The sequence below is a fragment of the Aotus nancymaae genome, unplaced genomic scaffold (genome assembly GCF_030222135.1).
Source record: "Aotus nancymaae isolate 86718 unplaced genomic scaffold, 86718_ANA_hifiasm-v0.15.2.pri h1tg000017l, whole genome shotgun sequence".
NCBI lineage: Eukaryota > Metazoa > Chordata > Mammalia > Primates > Aotidae > Aotus > Aotus nancymaae.
In genome coordinates, this window is record NW_026988429.1 from 6,966,609 (window position 1) to 6,984,528 (window position 17,920).

The following is a 17,920-nucleotide window of genomic DNA, read 5'->3' on the forward strand; positions in this document are numbered from 1 at the left end:
CCCTTTTACAGCTGAAAAAATAGAAAGAGAACTACAGGAGTGTCCAAACTTTCACAGCCAGTAACTGGGGCAGCTAAGACTTAGAGCCAGTTTCTCTAATATATTGTCTTGTGCTTTTTGCAGTGTAAGGATGGTGCTGGTATCTCTGTGCTCTGTAGACTAGTGGCTGAACAGGAACTACAGGGAATAGCATGTTTCAGATGATATAGATGATAACAGGTAATATGTATTAGGTTTTTACAAATTATATTATCAGCCTCACATCATTTCATGGTGTGTGCTGCATGACAGATGAAAAGATTATGTTGTAAAATTTTTTAAATACATTTTTTAAATACTTTGATAAATAAGTGGTATGTAATGTCTAGGGATAAGGAGAATTAGTTGTATTTAATCAAATTTTCTGTGAACATGTAGACAGCTTTTTTGCTGGCTGGCAAGAAAATGAGAAAGTAGATGATGGTCTTTGCTATTTGATTAATTCATATCTCAGGTGAATCATGATTGCAAGATTAGAAGTTTGTGCAACTTTTATTATGGCTTACGGAAGTTCACCTCATTACTGCTTAGTCATATGACTCATGCTTGTGAACAGTTGAAACACATCATGAGGCATGTTTACCTCCAAAAAAATGGCATCAGTAGCCAGGAATAAAGAGTTAGAGCAGAAAAAGCTTATGGTAGATCTGCCTGGTCAAAGAAGATGGCATGTTCTACTTGATACGAATTTTATGAACCCTCAAGTTGACCAAAACAAGTTAACTTTTCTCCATTTCTGCTTTCTTACATATAAAGCAGGGATGATGGTATTCAACTTGTACATCTTATGAAGATTAGAGGCACCAGCTCTATACCTAGCAAACATATAACTCTGTGCCTCTTAGATGCTGGTGCTATTAATGGAAGGGATGCTTTTAAAAGAAATCTCAGTATTTTATTAACAGGAAAAATTAAACAAATGATTGAATTGCGTCTGTTTTTTGAGCAAAGACTGATCTTGAAATGCTCATGTGCAAGATACAGTAAGAGGAAGACGATGTAGATTTGTATTGCAATTTGGCTAAAGTTTAGTTTCTCTTTTATTTCTACAAATTCCACTCTCCTGACAATACGATGCATTTGGAAGAATAAATAGGAAGAAAGAACGGATGCTGTACTAGGCATTGTGCCCTAGCTTTGTGTCTTTGGACAAGCCTTTTCATGTTCTGTTTCCTCATCCATAAAATTACAATGCTTCAACAACATCCTGGCAAATATTTATGGAGGATCCATATGCCAAGCACTGTTTTCGATGTTTGGGATATGGTGAAAAGTGAGGAACAAGAAACATAAAAATATGAGTATATAAAAATATTAAAATAGAGACAGAATAGCAAATTAAGGCATGAGGATGGAAATGGAGTTGCAATTTGAAAAGTATGGCTTGGGTAGTTTTCATCAAGATGCTATTTGAATAAAAATCAGATGTATGTGAGGCAGCAAGCATTTACAGGTATCTTGGGTGGGGAAGAGTTTTTTAGGCAGAAGAAATAATAACTGCTATGGGCTTGCATTGCAAGTATGACTGGTCCTTCTTAACTGATTTAGCTAATGAGAGCAAAATCAGAAGTATTGGGTCACATAGGAAGACCATTTTGATAGCTTTAGATTTAACTCAGACTGTGATTGGGAAGCCACTCAAGGTTGTTGATAAGTGACATGATTTGAGTTCATGTAACAGGATCATTCTGGCTTCCATTTGAGAATAAACAGAGTAAAGGGTGGGAAGCAAGCAAACTAGTTAGGGGAAGCTTTCACAACAAGCCAGTAACAGGTTCGGACAAGTTGGGCAAGTGGTTAAGAGTGGAGAAGATAAGAAGAGATCAAGGAATAGATATGTTTTGAAGATGTTGCTGAAAGGACATGATGGCAGATTTAAATGTTGAGTTAGAGAAAACAGGTGTAGCTTAAGATTCTGGGTATTGAACCAGAGCAGTAGAAGAATTGTGTTGCCAATAACTGACGTGAAGAGGACTGCCAGTGGATCAGGTTAGGGGCAAGGGTGGAGTTAATTGCAGAGCTCTCACTGTCTCTGGAAGATTGGGAACAGTCCACAAGAAAAGGTTTGCAGAGGCTTAGATCATTCTCTAAGTGGTCTGAAGATAAGTCTTACAAGAACCTGAAGTGTAATTTAGATGGAAGATAATAGAAAGGTGACACCTTATTGTTAAAAGTATTAATAGAAAACCTCTACTTTCATCTGTGATCCTGTACATAGTAATCATTTGAAAATTACTTTAATGTGTATTAATGTTAGTGGTGGATTTACAGCTCACAAAGGAAAAGGCAGTGACCAGGAAGAAAGAAAATGATTTGGACTGCATTTTTCGGTGTCTACTCAAAAAATGTTTTAAAGTAGAAAAAAAAATATGGGTTCAATTATTAAAAACCCATGCATCAACTGCTCAAATTTAAAACTAATTTAATTAAAATTACTGAGTTTTAGACTATTATACTGAAGACCTCTTATAAGCCCTTAAATGACAATAGCATTTCTTCTTGTCTTAACTCTAATTTCTGTAATGAAAAAAGAGTTGAAATATTAGGTTAATGTAGTGAATTATTTTATATAGCTACATATGTGTCTAACATTTCACTTCAGTTTTCCATGCTATAGTTATCATTCTTTATGAATTATGTGAGGAGAAATTAAATTAGAGGTAGAAGTGATATTAATATACTACTCTTAATTGGAGCAATAATTGCACAGGTGACATGAGTCAAATCATAGCCCTCCCTGTGCAGTCCTGTATAGTTCAAAGGCCCATATTGGATATGGTAAATGGTTTCATCTTGATTGATTGCTAACTCTCATCAATTGCTAGTGTTTGACTGAGCTGTGTGTTGAGAAGAATGCTTAGACCATGGCTAGGATCAGTAGGAAAAAAGGACCTGACTGATTGGGCATATCTGCTAAGGATACCAGTGAAGAAATGGCAGTAAGTGTGTCACACACTAATCATCCTTTTTTTAGTGGTTCTAGAAAGGACTTAGAGCATTGACAAGCAAGGGCTGTCTTAAGGATGCCCATTGCTTTTTTTTTTTTTTTGATATGTGTCTTCTTGCCTTTTCCTGGCTTTTATAGTCATTAGCCCAGGCAATGTCCTTTTCAATAACCTTGGATTTGTTCTTTGGAAGGTCTTTTCATATAACCTGCCATTTATTTGCTACCTTATTTGGTTAATAAATGTGTGTACAGCAGGCCCAAAGGCAGCAAGATTGTTGTGCTCATGTTCTGGGAAATTAGTTGGATGAGATTTTCAAATATCCCTGAATAAACTGGGAATTTATTGGTAGACTTAGATGCTGAGATAAGGTCAGTCTTAGTGGGAGATGGCAGATGCTAGGTTCACTGGCTTAAGACTGAATAAAAGATTAAAAAATTATGCATTTATAACCCCCTGTGTACCAAGATAGAGTTAAAGATTTAGGAAACAAGGTTAAGGAGCCCAAGCGTTTGCATTTCCACGGAGATGAACACAGGGCTTTGGGAGATTTGGCCTTCAGTGTTCGGTGGGCACTTCCAAACAAGAAGGGGCTCTCTTTTAGGGGCAGCGAGGGATCTCAGCTGAGTCTGACAACAGTGTGTACTCAGAGTTGAATGAAGTAAGGTGTCATCCTTTCCAGGTAACACTATTTGCTTTTTAATGTGAGATATCTGTAAATAATATTCTTAACCAAAACGAATAGCTGAAATTTGGAGAATTTTAGGTCCTTGAAGTGGTTGTATAAAATATTTTATACCGACTATTTTGGTGTTTCCCAAATTAGATATGATTAGATATTTAAACATCAGCTTCCCATGCTAGATTGCCTTTCCTCCACCTTCTAGTAGAGCCACCTTGACTTTCTATTGTCAGTATTCCCTACGAGGTCCTAAATGTTCTTAGACACTTTAGATGTTACATTTTTACATAAAATCCCTGTTTGTTTTCTTGCACTCAGTCTTGACTCCCCACCTTTATTCCATCTAAGGGATTCAATAGTGGTAGAAATGATACCTAAGTGTTGGTGTTTTCCTATTCCCCTCATAAACTTCTCCATTCCTTAACCCTAACACATTAAAACTGCAATATTCAGGCATTGTGACTATGCCAAGATGGTGGTGGCTTCGGTAGGAAAAGAATTAAAGAAAGTCTAAAATGCTAGATGGGGGAAACTTTGAAAGGAAGGTGTAGGAAAAGAGAAATGTAGATTTTACAAAAGCATTTTTGGACTCAACTGGTGATTTAAGGGAAAGATGGGTCACAGTAATAAAAGTTAAGATTTGTTAAGGGCTTACCATGTGCCAGGCACTCAGCTTCAGTGGCATTATCCCATTTAATACTTTATAATACTAGAAAGTGCTATTTTCATTTTTACTTTTAAAGAACTTTTATGAGGTAGAGGTAAGTTTAATGACTTGTTCAAGATTATGTAGTTAGCTGATCCATCCAATCAAGGTTTGAACTCAGGCTTGGAGTCTAGAGCCCAGGAGAGATGAAAACATGAAGAGGACAGGGGGTAAAGCATGCATCTGAGAATGTATTACCAGAGATAGAGAGTGCACAGGAGAGGAAGAAAGAGGTGGGGAAGAGGTGATCACATGAACAAAGCAGACCAGGGTCCCAAGGAAAGGCAGTCACTCACCAGGCATGAAATCTCTCTGCTCTCTCCTCATCCTGGACCTCAGTAGCAACAGAGCCTTTGACTACTTATTTCCACACACCTGATGAGGAGAGGATCACAGGCTGCATGGGTGTTTTCTTCCCCCAACATATGAATAATACCACATTATGACACAATTCCTAGGGCTTGGATGAAAAGAGAAGTGAAAGAATGAGGAAGAATCATTCCAGATCTTCAGATTTTGCTCATTTTCCAGGCACAGTCCTCCACCAACCAGCACCCAAACCACAGCCTTTGACTCTTCTCTCAGTGATTGTGCATTGCACGCCGGAGGGTAGGAGCTGCTTTGCAAGTTCTTAAATGGCCTTTAGTACTTAGCAGCAGATACCACGTTCATACAAGGATAGGTAGTTTAGAAAGTTTGGAGTCATTTAGTATCACTTTGATCCATTTTATGAAAATGTATTTCTGTGGATTCCTCGACAATGGCTCCTTTTACATTTGTCTTCTAGTCATGATGATACTGCTTAGGGAGGGAGAAGGGTGGAAATAGAGGGATCAAATGTAGTGATGCTCTGCTAACTGGCTTTCCTATTGGTAAAGCAAAAAGGAGGCTTACCTCCTGCAGACTTAATATAAGACATAAACCTTGGATGGTCAAGACATGCTGATGCACAGAATCAGAAACGACAAGATCAACAGTTAAGGACTGTCTCTCTGCCCAAGCATATTTCCCAATTACGGAGGGTGCCTGAAAGCCCATTGGCTCTTTTCTCTTTGTTGCATATTTCCTCATGATTCTTTTGTTACATGGAAACCAATAACTTAGAGGCGGTCTCTGGCAGGAGATCCTGAAGAGTTGGGATAAGGGAGGGCACTAAAAGGAAGCAAGGAAGAAAGAAGTATAGAAAAGGGAGGTGGGAGACTGAGGCGGGCGATCACGAGGTCAGGAGGTTGAGACCAGCCTGGCCAAGATGGTGAAACTCCATCTCTGCTAAAAACACAAAAAAATTAGCCAGGCATGGTGGCACACACCCATAGTTCCAGCTACTTGGGAGGCTGAGACAGAAGAATCACTTGAACCCAGGAGGCAGAGGTTGCAGTGAGCCAAGATTGGGCCACTGCACCCCAGACTGGGCGACAGAGTGAGACTCCATCTAAAAAAAAAAAAAAAAAAAAAAAGAGGTAGGGACTGCCTAGATGAACAGGTGGGTCTATTCCTAACTTTCCAGAGGCCAGCATGTCAGTACTCCCACTTATCTTCGAGATTTCCATGTTAGCAAGAAGGCCTGGTTTTGGGTTGAGCAAAAATTGTTCTGCCTTTAATGGTGAGAAGAAAATGGCTCTAAGCCATATTTAGGAAATTTGTTGACAGTAATTAAGCTTTCATGGGAATCTCCAAGGTTTACTTACCTATAATTGAAAAAATGCAAATGAAGACTGTTAATCAGTGGACTGGCCGACTGTGAAGCACTACTAGGTACCTAAATGAATTAAAAATGAAGACACAAATATGTCCAGTTGAAAAGTTACCAGAGAGCCAATTGGTAAATGTCTCAGCAAGGCTGTGGAGATGTTTTTTTTCTTAGCCTGACTGAGCCTATAGTGCCTTTTGCTAAGGTCTTTGTCAATTTAATCTTGAGCCATTACATACAGATTTCTTAACAACCAGCCTTCAGCACGAGCTGGTTCTCTGGTGTTACTTAAGGAAGCTCTGAAGAAAAGATAACAGACCTCTTGTCCTCTTTTCTGTGTAATTGATCCGCTACTTAGAGCTGTAAAATATTTGCTTTTCAAGATCCTCTTATCAAATGGGAATACCCTTGGAATTAGAAACTCTTTAGAAATTGTATTTTAGAATTTCAGTTATCAGGGATCAGGATGTGTTCTAATATTAACTGTTTAAATGTAATTTTGTTTGTTTTGAGACAGAGTCTCTTTCTGTCACCCAGGGTGGAGTGCAGTGACTCCATCTCAGCTGACTGCAACCTCTGTCTCCTGGGTTCAAGTGATTCTCCTGCCTCAGCCTCCTGAGTAGTTGGGATTACAGGCACCTGCCACCATGCCCAGCTAATTTTTATATTTTTAATAGAGATGGGGTTTTATCATGTGGACCAGGCTGGTCTCAAACTCCTGACCTCAAGTGATCCACCCACATCAACCTCCTGAAATACCGATATTACAGGCAGGAACCACCATGCCTGGCCTTACTGGTTTTTTTTTTTTTTTTTTTTTTTTTTTTTTTAACAATAAATACAATGTACCTATGACGGTCACTTTCACCTCCAACACCATCCTTGTTAAAAATATGCAGCCAATTTTTATCATTTGATTTAAAATCATCCCCAAAATGTTTTGCATTTCTGTTAATACTTAAATCTTCTCCTTAATGATTTTGTTAATTAGCAACTCATAATATGGTATCAGTACAAAAAGGTGCACAGTATGTCCCTAAAAATCAGCTGTGGAGGCCGGGTACAGTGGCTCAGGCCTGTAATCCCAGCACTTTGGAAGGCTGAGGTGGGCAGATTACTAGGTCAAGAGATTGGGACCATCCTGGCCAACATGGTGAAACCTCATCTGTACTAAAAATACAAAAATTAGCTGGGTATGGGGGCATGTGCCTGTTGTCCCAGCTACTTGGGAGGCTGAGGCAGGAGAATCGCTTGAATCTGGGAGGCAGAGGTGGCACTACTGCACTTCAGCCTGGGCAACAGAGTGACACTCCATGTCAAAAAAAAAAAAAAAAAAAAAAAAAAAAAAGCTGTGGAAACAAAAGAGTAAATGCAACATCCTTTAGATAAAAATATTTGTCAGTATCAGACAACATTTGATAGCTAGTAAAGAAAACACCCCAAATCAAACAAGTTAATTCAAAGATAGAAGTAGTGATACAATGAATGATGTATCTGTGCCATAAACAGTTATCATGTGCTTTTTGGACAACCCTGTTAAAATAGGCCTTCTTGGGAGGTAAAAAAGTTTATTTTCCCATACTACTTAGCAGATTCTAAGGGAGCAAGGTGCCTGATTGATAATACTGCCTGCCATGGACACTATGGATGAGAGTGTGTTTGATGAGAAAGAGTGAGAAGACTACAATACAGAAATGAGAGCTTGATATCAAAGAAAGGTCTTTTTGTAAGCAAATAAACATTCTGAGATAACTTAAGTGGGGAAAGATGCCATTAGGCTGAACCTTTTCACCATGTCATCTTTGTTTGCTTGAGTTATTTATTAACCTCGACTTTCTAGAGTTTTTAAAAATGTGTTATTGATATAGCCTCTGGAAAATGTACACAGGTATTTCAAGGTATTTCAAATGTATCACAGTTTCTAAGGACATCAAATATCTCTTCAAAGCCTCATGGATTTTTAAAACATGAAATGTTCTTCTTGGAGGATAATAGGCTCCAATGCTCTGGGTTTCTAACTTCCAATTCATTAACAGCAAAGCTGACTTGTGGCAAAAAGTTTTTTTTTCCTTGAAAGCAATTTGTGACTCCTTTGAGGGAGATAACAGTTTAAATATAAATAAATGACCAGCTCCAGTGGAAAGATTCCAGTTTTCTTGAGGTGTTTGCTTTCCATTTATTGTCAATTCTCCCATCACAACTTCCTCCCCTGAAAACCTAGTCTGGGCCTGAACATGTTTAGAATAACCCCATTAAAATAGTCTTGTCCTTAAATGTTAAAGCTGTGTTATTGCCATTTAAAAATATTGCAAAGTGCTAAAGTGGACTTTACCCATATTTAGGGAAATATTTTAGCATGATCAAAATCGTTAGTGTTATTGACTCTGACTTACACTAATGAAAATAAAATAACAAGGCCCAAATGGAACTGCTTCCTTCTTCCAGGCATTTCTAAGCCTTTTGAAGTAATCAAAGCAAACGCCTCAGTTCTTAATATTTCAAAATCACCTTCCAAATGGATTTGGCTTATTTTATTCTATTTAGCTTAGCCAGCAGTCCCACGGCATTTGCATTATTTTTAATCCAAAGACAGGTTGCTTTGTACTTTGGATTTTCATGAACTGCCATTTATGTTTCATTCATTTTTGTTAGTAGATGATCAGCTTTTTTGAAAAAAGACATACAACCTGAAAATTGATCTCTCTCCATGCATGTTGTAAATGTATGAATTCAGAACACACAGTCAAATCCTAATTCTCTTAAATCATATGCCAAGCCTCCACAAGTCAACATCCTAAGAAATCTACTATCTCATATCATCTGCAATGTGTTCCCTACCTATTTTATATTATTTTTCACTTTTGACAATACTATTTTTTGTTTTTAAAGCAAGTTGTTACTCAATAGCATTTATTTTATTTGTTTGACCCCAGGAAGTTCATCATTATTCTGAAGGGTAAAAGATTGCTAATTACTTAACTATTCCCTACATAACCAAGGAAGGTTATTTTCTATTCAAGTAAAATACTTGGTGATGATGATGTGTCTTAGATTATTAAAAGGATATTAATATTGATTTTAAAGATCTTATGCTGAGAAACTTTTTAGTAAATTTATTGGACTTTTTGACCTGGTGTATGGATTTAATATTTAATTTAGATTGTATTATTTAATCTTTGTAAAAACTAAAGAATATGAAAGGAAGAAATCAAACATGTATTATCTACCTACAGTATGCAGAACACTACAGCAATACATGAAACAATTGGGAAGATCAATATAAGCAAAGCGTAATTTTTAAATATTTAGTCCCATAAATACAATTGGCCCTCTGATATATCACCTAGATGTAACACACACACCTCAAGCTCAGTATGTCCAAAGTTATACTCAGCATTGTAGCACTTAACATCCTTCTTACTTCCACAATCTGGGTTGACAGCATTGATGTATACCAAGTTGGACTAGTTAGAAATTTGAGAATTTTCCTTCCTCATCACTGTTAACCATTAAGTTACCAACAACCTCTTATTAAAGAGAGTTTAGATATCATATACGCAATGAAGCTTTGTTTCCCCTGTCCTATCCTTACCGGACTCAAGGTAATTCCCCTATTCCTTTTGTTCCTCTAGCATCTCACATCCTACTCAAACACTATCATACTGTGGTAAAACCTTTAGTTTGCGTCTGTTTTTCTCAGTGTACTGTGAGCTCTTGTATTTCAGTGCTTATGTCTATTTGTGTTTCTATACCCAACATTTAAGCACAGTAGTTGGCAAAAAGTATTCAATAGGTGTCTGAAGAAATCTTGGATGAATAAATGTGTAGATGGAAAAATGGAGGGATGGACTGGAGGATAAAGAGTGGTAATTCAGCATTGCAAGAGGTGTAGTTCCACTTTCCTTTGAAAGAATGTGATTGAATTCTGCAGTCAAATTCTGTTTCTGTTGAAACTGAACACCTGTTGCAATGTAAGTCCTGTGTGAATGAAGTAACACGCAGCTAAGGACATAGGCTTTCAGAAATATTTAATTGATAAGCTGTACGAGAGTCATTTCAAATACTTGTTATGGTGTTCTTTAGTTCTGATGATGTAAGGAATTAGGCTGCACAATTATCAGTAAGTGGAAGAATCACAATTCAGATAAGTCTTTGCTCCAGTCTTTCTGTCCATTCAAAACTCAAAATGAGGAGGATATAGGGAACAGGAATCTATTATTAGAAGTTGAGTGATATTAAAAGTAGGAATAGAGGCAGGGGGAAAAAAGTCAATGTCCTATAGAAAGGTCCATGAAACAGCTCTCCTGCCCCTATTTACTTTTCGTGGACTGTAATAGCACAAGATGTGAGGAAACATCTGTTTCCTTTTAAAAATAGTACTTTGACATTTTAAAAGAATTGTAATGATCAGGAGAAGTCTAATTCCTGTGGTTAGGGACAGCAGACACATATGGGACGGAATAGCGAGAATGGGTGTAGCAATCTTGGTAGATTTTGAGGCCTGAGGATTCATCTGCTCTGCATGGCTCTTGAAAGCATAATGGAGCAATGGTGAGAGCATGGACTCTGTAGTTAGATGGCCTGGGTTTACATCTTGGCTTCACTAATGTTAGCAGTGTAATAATGGGCAAGCTGTATGCTTCTAAGTATCAATTGGTCATAATACTTACCTGTCCCGGGGCTGGTTGTGAGACTGAATAAAATAAATGAAAATCAGGAAACTAGTTCAGAAAACAGCACATGATCTAATTTGTTGAATGCAGGTTCTTGTTTTTAAACTAGCTGAAAATGAGCAGTTTCTCTTAGATTAGATACAGGAACTTAATGGAATATCCTATAGGAATATAAAAGGGCCTTAACCGGGAAAAGATGGATATGTCTTTCTGCTGAAATTGTCACTGATCAGCTTGAGGAAGAGCTGAGAAGTGGTTGACTTTTGAAGCCATTTTTAAAACTGCCAAGACTGGACCAGGTAAAGGATGATATCACTAATAAGAGTAGCTGAGCCCTGCCTAGTATAAATGTGCTTCAGAATAATGGAGCAAATCCAGACAAATTAGCAGAGATCATATTCCAGGCTCTATTTCCAAAAGGGTGACTCAAGGCCGGGAAGCACAAGGAAGGGCTGAGCACTAGGCAGGAACATATTTGAGGCCAGAGGCTCTAGTCAGCAAGGATTTGGGCTATGAAGATACTAAGAATCACAGATTGGGAGAGATGGAGGCACTTAATCAGAGATAGCCATGATGTTAAAAGGATGTTTCCAGGTTTAGAGGACAGGCTTCCATTCTGTTCATTAGTAGAAACAAGTTCATTTTGGATAATAGGTAATAACTAAAAAACAAGACCTGAGAGATTAAGTGATCCTTTGGGGGAGCATTGCTCTGTGGTGGGGTTTAGATGTTGAGCTTTGGAGAGGCATGGTACTGGTCCTAATCCCTACTTTGCCAATGACCGTGGGGACAAGTTACATTACCTCCCTAAGCTTCAACATCCTCACCATTAAATGGGGGGATGATGATAATTCCCACTTCAAAGATTTTTAAAAATTAAAATCACACAATTAAAAGGACTCAGTCAATACCAGGCATCTAGTAAGTGCTCAATGAACGTTGACTATGAGAACTTCACTTATACATATTCACTTACACATCTTATTGAAAATGCCATCACTACACTAAATCACAAAATAGAATGCAATTTTGTTAAACAAGTGCTCCTAAACTTTGAATTTAAAAAATCTTGCCATGCAGCTTTATTGTTTCTAATATCTTTCTTTAGGAAGTGAATCTTTAGCCAAAACCTGCCAATTGGAAACCAGGATTTTGGTGCCATTTTGGAAAGGCATAAGGAAATCCTTTTTTAAATTGAAAAGAATTGTGATTGTGCTAATAATGATCTAAATCATGAAAGTGGGTCTTTGGCAAAGGGCAAATATAACCTTTGGAAATTAAACTTTTTTAAAAAGTCAAATTTTGTATTAACTTAAAATTGGGTTTCTTGTTTGTGAAAATATTTGTTCCAGTTCAGTTGGCTGGATCTCTCACCTCCTTGCTTTACCTTGCTTCAAATTCAAGATCTGCCTTAGAAGATGGCTTTAATAAAATTCTTGGCTTTATATTTCAAAGCTGTCTCACTCTCAAACAATGTATTAGGTTTATTCACAGGATTCCTGCATCAGGCTTGAAAAGCAAAGGGGTTCTGAAGAAGAGACAGGCTCTCGGATTTTTGCTGCAGAATTAAACACCATCTATCTGAAAATGGAATCTGTGGTAAAAATCTCCAAATTTACTTGTAATTCCTTCTCTTCAGATCACCTCAATTCCACCAAGACTCACTGTTTGGGAGCCATTTAATAATACAAGAAATATTGTATTATCAAATGATTCCCAAACAGTGAGTCTTGTTCTACTAATTCTGTTGCCCAAAGCAAATCAACCAAATGTCCCTGTTATATTTTACCCTTTATTTACTCATAGCATACAATAGAATTAACTAATTTTATGAATTAGTATTACTCATTTTTGAAACCTGACTGACTTAGAGAACTATCAATTGGCCAAAGATGTTAGGTGTTTAGTTGCTAAAGAAACCATGACTGATCTGCTCCTGATTGTCCCAACATTTTGCTGTCTCATCTCTGTCCTTCATTATTCACACTTCTACCTGGGGGGAAGATGGGAAAGACAAAAAAGTAAAATTCAATGAGATAACTGGCTATGATATTATCAAACTTGTATGTGACGGAAGTCCTGAAATCAATGGATAAAATAAACCATCAAGACAGTCCTTAGGTTTCATTAATCTAGTGGTTCTCAAACTTTGGCAAGTATCAGAACCCCCTGGGATGGCTAGCTAAAAATTGCAAGGTTTTGATTAAGATTCGGATTGGGCATGATAAATGCGATTTCTAACAGGTTCCTGGGTAATGCTGATGCTATTGCACATCAGGGACTAGACTTTGAGAACCGCTGCACTAATTCCTGCTTGCTTCTCTCCTGTTAACATGAATAACCTAGAGTTTGCTTTTCCTTAGCTAGCTTTAAAAATTTAGCCTGTATAAACAGTATGGGTTTAAGCAATTATTTTGGTATATGTGCGTTTTGTATGGCATAATAGAAGTGATAAAGTAAGTGGGTTACTCCATCCATTTGCTTGAGTTAATTCACAAAGCAATTATGTAAAACATCTTCCATTGTTTTCCCCAATGGTCAGACTACGAGCTTTTTTGGTGATGGAAAAATTGAGCTCATTTGATTGACATACTTTTTAAAACACAGCACAACATTTATTTAGCTTTAATAAGGGATATGGAACAAAGAGCAGCCAAAGGCACTGTATCACAGTGGTGTTAGATGCAACTTCTGATAACCCCAATACTTCATGGGACATATTTTGTTAATAAGAAATGGCACAAAGCTAAAGTGAATGCCAGTCACATCAATAGGAGAACCACAAGACTTACCATCTTTCAGTTTAAACACTTTTTTAGTCACCTATCCCCCAGAAGGCTTAATGCAGCTATAGTCCATGAATTACAGGCTACCTACTGGGAACGGCATACTTAGGAACATCTTTGCTTCCTTCAGTTAACTGTAATTGATATATTTTGTTAGTTGATGTTACGAGAAGTTTGTTGAAAGATCAGAATATGCTCAAACGTCCCTGAGGCTGGAATAAGATTTGCAGTCCAGCTGTTAATTATTCTCTTTCACTAGGTCACAGGTAGAATACTGGCTGAAGGAGAGTCTATGAAATGCAGTTTTGAGCCTCACCAATCCTGAGCTCAGGATATAGAAATAGTGTATAGATAAATAGATACTTCCAGTGGCTGGGCTATAAACTTGAGATGTAACTCTAGCATCTATAGTTCAGGCAGTGAAACAAAAAGGAAGTTGAGGCAGATATTGAATGATCTACTATACAGTATGCATCACACTAGTTAAAAACAGAAAAAAAGGTAACCCAGAAAATTCACGGCCTGAAAGTCTGGTGATGGGCCTCTAAATCTGTTCTCAAATTGTGGCTTGTCATGGCATTTTTTTAAAGCTATCCTTTCCAACAGGGTGGCAGTATAGATGAGTGGTATCTTTAAAGACTAAAACCTGTGCAAGTTACGGGATCTTTGTACATACCAGCCCTCTCTCATTGTAAAAGGGGATGACGATAATGCCTACATCATAGAGTTGTTAGGAAAGCTAAATGGGAAAACACAAATTTCTTAGCATAGTATTTGGCACATAGTAAGTAGTCACTATGTCATTAACACATGAATGGGAGGGTCTCACTGAGTGCTCTCGCAGATCCTGACATAAGCATTGATATTTATATAGAAGATATTTTCAGGACCTGTTAATAGTTAAATGGATACTCCAAGCTCAACACCTCGTAGACGCAAGAGCACGCATGGATTGTGCTTCTGCTTAACTGATTGTATCCTCACCAACCCTGAGCTCAAGAGGTAGAAATAGCCTATACATAGACAGATAGGCTATCTGTCAATTGGTCGGGCCATAAAATTGCGATGTAACCCCTTCTAACTTTTTATTCTTCAATATCTGCCAAATGCTTGTCCAATATTTGAGTAATTGTCACCATTGCTAATTAATTAGCCTAATGTAATATATGAGATGTTCCACTTTGGAAAACTTTTGTTACCTTGGAATTCTTACCTGATAAGATGAGGGCTTTGCCATTAGCTGTATTGAGATCTTAGAAACCTTAATATGTGATAATTTGCTCCTTTTCAGCAATACTGTTTATTTGCACAAGGAAAACATTGTTTTAACTGCGAAAGTACATCACCGTCTTGTGAATTTGGGTCCTCAGTTAACCCACATGTATCTTATTCTTTTCCCACTCTAGCTGGACAGTGCCACATCACTTATCCAGGCAGCTAAAAACCTGATGAATGCTGTTGTCCTCACGGTGAAAGCATCCTATGTGGCCTCAACCAAATACCAGAAGGTCTATGGGACAGCAGCTGTCAACTCACCTGTTGTGTCTTGGAAGATGAAGGCTCCAGAGAAGAAGCCCCTTGTGAAGAGAGAAAAGCCTGAAGAATTCCAGACACGAGTTCGACGAGGTTCTCAGAAGAAACACATTTCGCCTGTACAGGCTTTAAGTGAATTCAAAGCAATGGATTCCTTCTAGGACGATAGGCTTTAACAAGAAAGCTTTTTCTTTCTTTTCTTTCTTTCTTTTTCTTTTTAATTCCATTTTTGTATGCATACCTGCCAGCTTGTATGCCTCTGGCATGGGGAAATTAAGGGAACAGTGTCTGTTTGCATGTAAGATGAGATGAGATCAATACTACTGATCCATCTGTAGTCTGGGAAGGAGACAGGAGATTCCTGTACTGAGGTGGCACAGAGCTGTCCTTTGCAACATTCTCATAAAATTGGGCAAAGAGTTCGCATTGGTGCAACATTTATGGGAGCGGGCGGGATGGGGAAAATAAACTTAACTCTACAAAAGCAAACACTAATGCATGCAAGAATCATTAGGTTGGCAGGTATATTCATAAGTGAAAAATCTGGAAGTGTAATGGTAGAACATAAAACTTGTATTGCTTCTGTTTCAGTGCAAAAATGTACTAGCCAATACGCTTAAGTGTGTGGCCCACGAATTGAACAATTTAACCATGAAGTCATATCCGTGATACTATGTCGATTTTTAACTGAGGGGAAATTAACTAGTCCAGCCTAAAATGCTTCTTTTAATCTGCATTCTGTTTTCTCTTCTAGTTGTGCCATTACTAGTGATCATGTTATTTTTTTCCCCTTTACTGAAAACAATAAACATCTCTTTGAGAGAATTAAGATCCTTCTGGGGGCACTGGAAGCACAATACGGTGACCAATGTTGCTTTCATTTTTTTTAAATTTGAACTATGATTTTGTTAGACATAGAAGGCCCAGTGGTGGAATATTAGAGGGATGGAAACTGACAACATGTGAAGGTTAGAGGCAAATACATAGGTGTAGCTTGGAGTGCTGGTATCTAATATGCCATTGTATTCACTAACTCAAAATAAACACATTTAATCTTGACATCGCAAGTATGTTTTCTTTTTTTAAATATGTACTTAATAAAGATTAGAGCATCATCCTGAAAATTCATTAAAAATGTATTTTGTTTTTAGAGATGATAAGGGATAGATGATATCCGAATATCTGTCATTTTTAGAGTTCACATATTTATTTTGTGGTTTGTTTTTCCATTTGTTTTCATTAAGTTTCATACTGCACTTAAAATGACTGACAGTCTTTTTAATGGAAAAGCCAATTAAATTTCAAAATATTTTTTTCATTTTAGCCTTTTTTCCTTTAAGTTAGTTAGTAAAACAGGACCTCTGTCCCATTATTAAAAAGTGGCTATGGTATTTCAAATATGGATTGAGAAGTGGGAAAAAGCCCTCTATTGTCACCTGAATTCCTCAAACTCCTCTCATTGGAATGATTCCTACACATTATCACATTACTATATGTCTCCAAAAGATTTCTGGTAAATGTGCATGTTTCTTAGCAAAGTGATAACACATTGGGAGTCATGAGCACCTAAGCCGATGTGCAAAATCCCAAAGGGAAGGGGCTATAAGGGAGTTGTGGAAGGAGTAAAAGCTTAATCTAAAATCTGATGTAGAAATGTTTCGGCTCAAACCACTGCTGACCACTACTAAAAAAACACTACCAAGACTGAGAGTGTTTTAATAGAGGAGCCACCACAAAAGCAGTACCCTGATTTTCAGCACTAATCATCAGATCATAGATAACCAGCCTGCTCTATAATTTGCATAAACATTCGGAGGGTGCCACTGACACAAATATTTAGGGAAGGCCTTAACTGAGCCAGGTTCTAGGCTGGGCACACCATTGGTTAAACATATGGGCGACTTTTCCTATTAGCACATAAGCATGACATAATAAGAAACCAGCGTGCCATTTTTGCCCACTGACCTGAAGAACAAAGAGAGTGTTCTTGGCAGCATATTTTTGATCTAAGGAATCTGAGTTTCTCCAAACAGCAATAAAAATACCCTTTTGAGAAGCTTTTCCTGACAAGAACCACTCATTCTGTTTTTTTTCCTCCCTAACAGATGCTTTAGAAAAGGAGAGATTGCTTTAGACCCCTTCTCCACAGGATCTAGGGAAATAGAAATATTAAGGGATTAAAGACAGGAAGAAAAGTACACCCACCTAGCGATGATGATCCTATAGAAAGAGTCAACACACTGCCATTTAGAAGCCCCCAAAGGAAATATAATTTAGCATAATTGACTTTCTGCATTCATACATTTTTATTGGGTCAAATAAAGTATTTTTTAGAGAAGCCAAGAAACTTTTGAATTTCAAAATATGTGGCACCCTCTGGATGTTTATGCAAATTAATGGAGCAGGATGGTTATCTGTTATCTGACGATTAGTGTTGAAATTCAGTGTACAACTTTTGTGGTGGCTCCTCTATTAAAATTCAAATGTTTCTTGGTAAATCCTGAAAAAATAGCCAGTAGGTATCAGAGGAACATATAAAGAATGCCCCTGACTTTGACCTATAAAATGTTGAATGTTTCAGTGCATGCTTATGAACAATATTTATGTGTGTGTGTGTTGATTTCAGTGCTTACTGAGTAAGCATCATCGCTGTCCTTTCTGTCATTGCTTTTGAGATCAAGGAAAACTAACGATTCAGAAAGATAACAAAATGTAGACACTTAGCTGAAAGTATTAAAGCAATAAAGAAGTTGGTAAATTTCTAGTCCTCAAGAAAAATAGTCTAATTGGGAACATATTACATAGACCAAAAAAATGTGCCAAGAAATAACACTCAAAGTACCAAATGAATATGGTAGAGAAATAA

The 17,920-nt window shown here is 37.4% G+C and overlaps 1 protein-coding gene across 7 annotated transcripts in view; it reads left to right on the plus strand.

Moving 5' to 3' along the window:
• Positions 1-16,113, plus strand: part of CTNNA2 (catenin alpha 2) — a 1,152,426-nt gene extending 1,136,313 nt beyond the window's left edge. For 6 of the 7 annotated variants that reach the window (XM_021670969.2, XM_021670971.2, XM_012452104.3 and 3 more), the window contains one exon: positions 14,928-16,113. In XM_021670969.2, coding sequence (XP_021526644.1) covers positions 14,928-15,215 — 288 coding nt within the window. In that variant the 3' untranslated portion in view covers positions 15,216-16,113. Of the gene's footprint in view, positions 1-12,217; positions 12,335-14,927 lie in introns of all 7 variants that reach the window. The other variant, XM_021670970.2, reaches the window with a different exon arrangement.
• Positions 16,114-17,920: the final 1,807 nt, after the last annotated feature.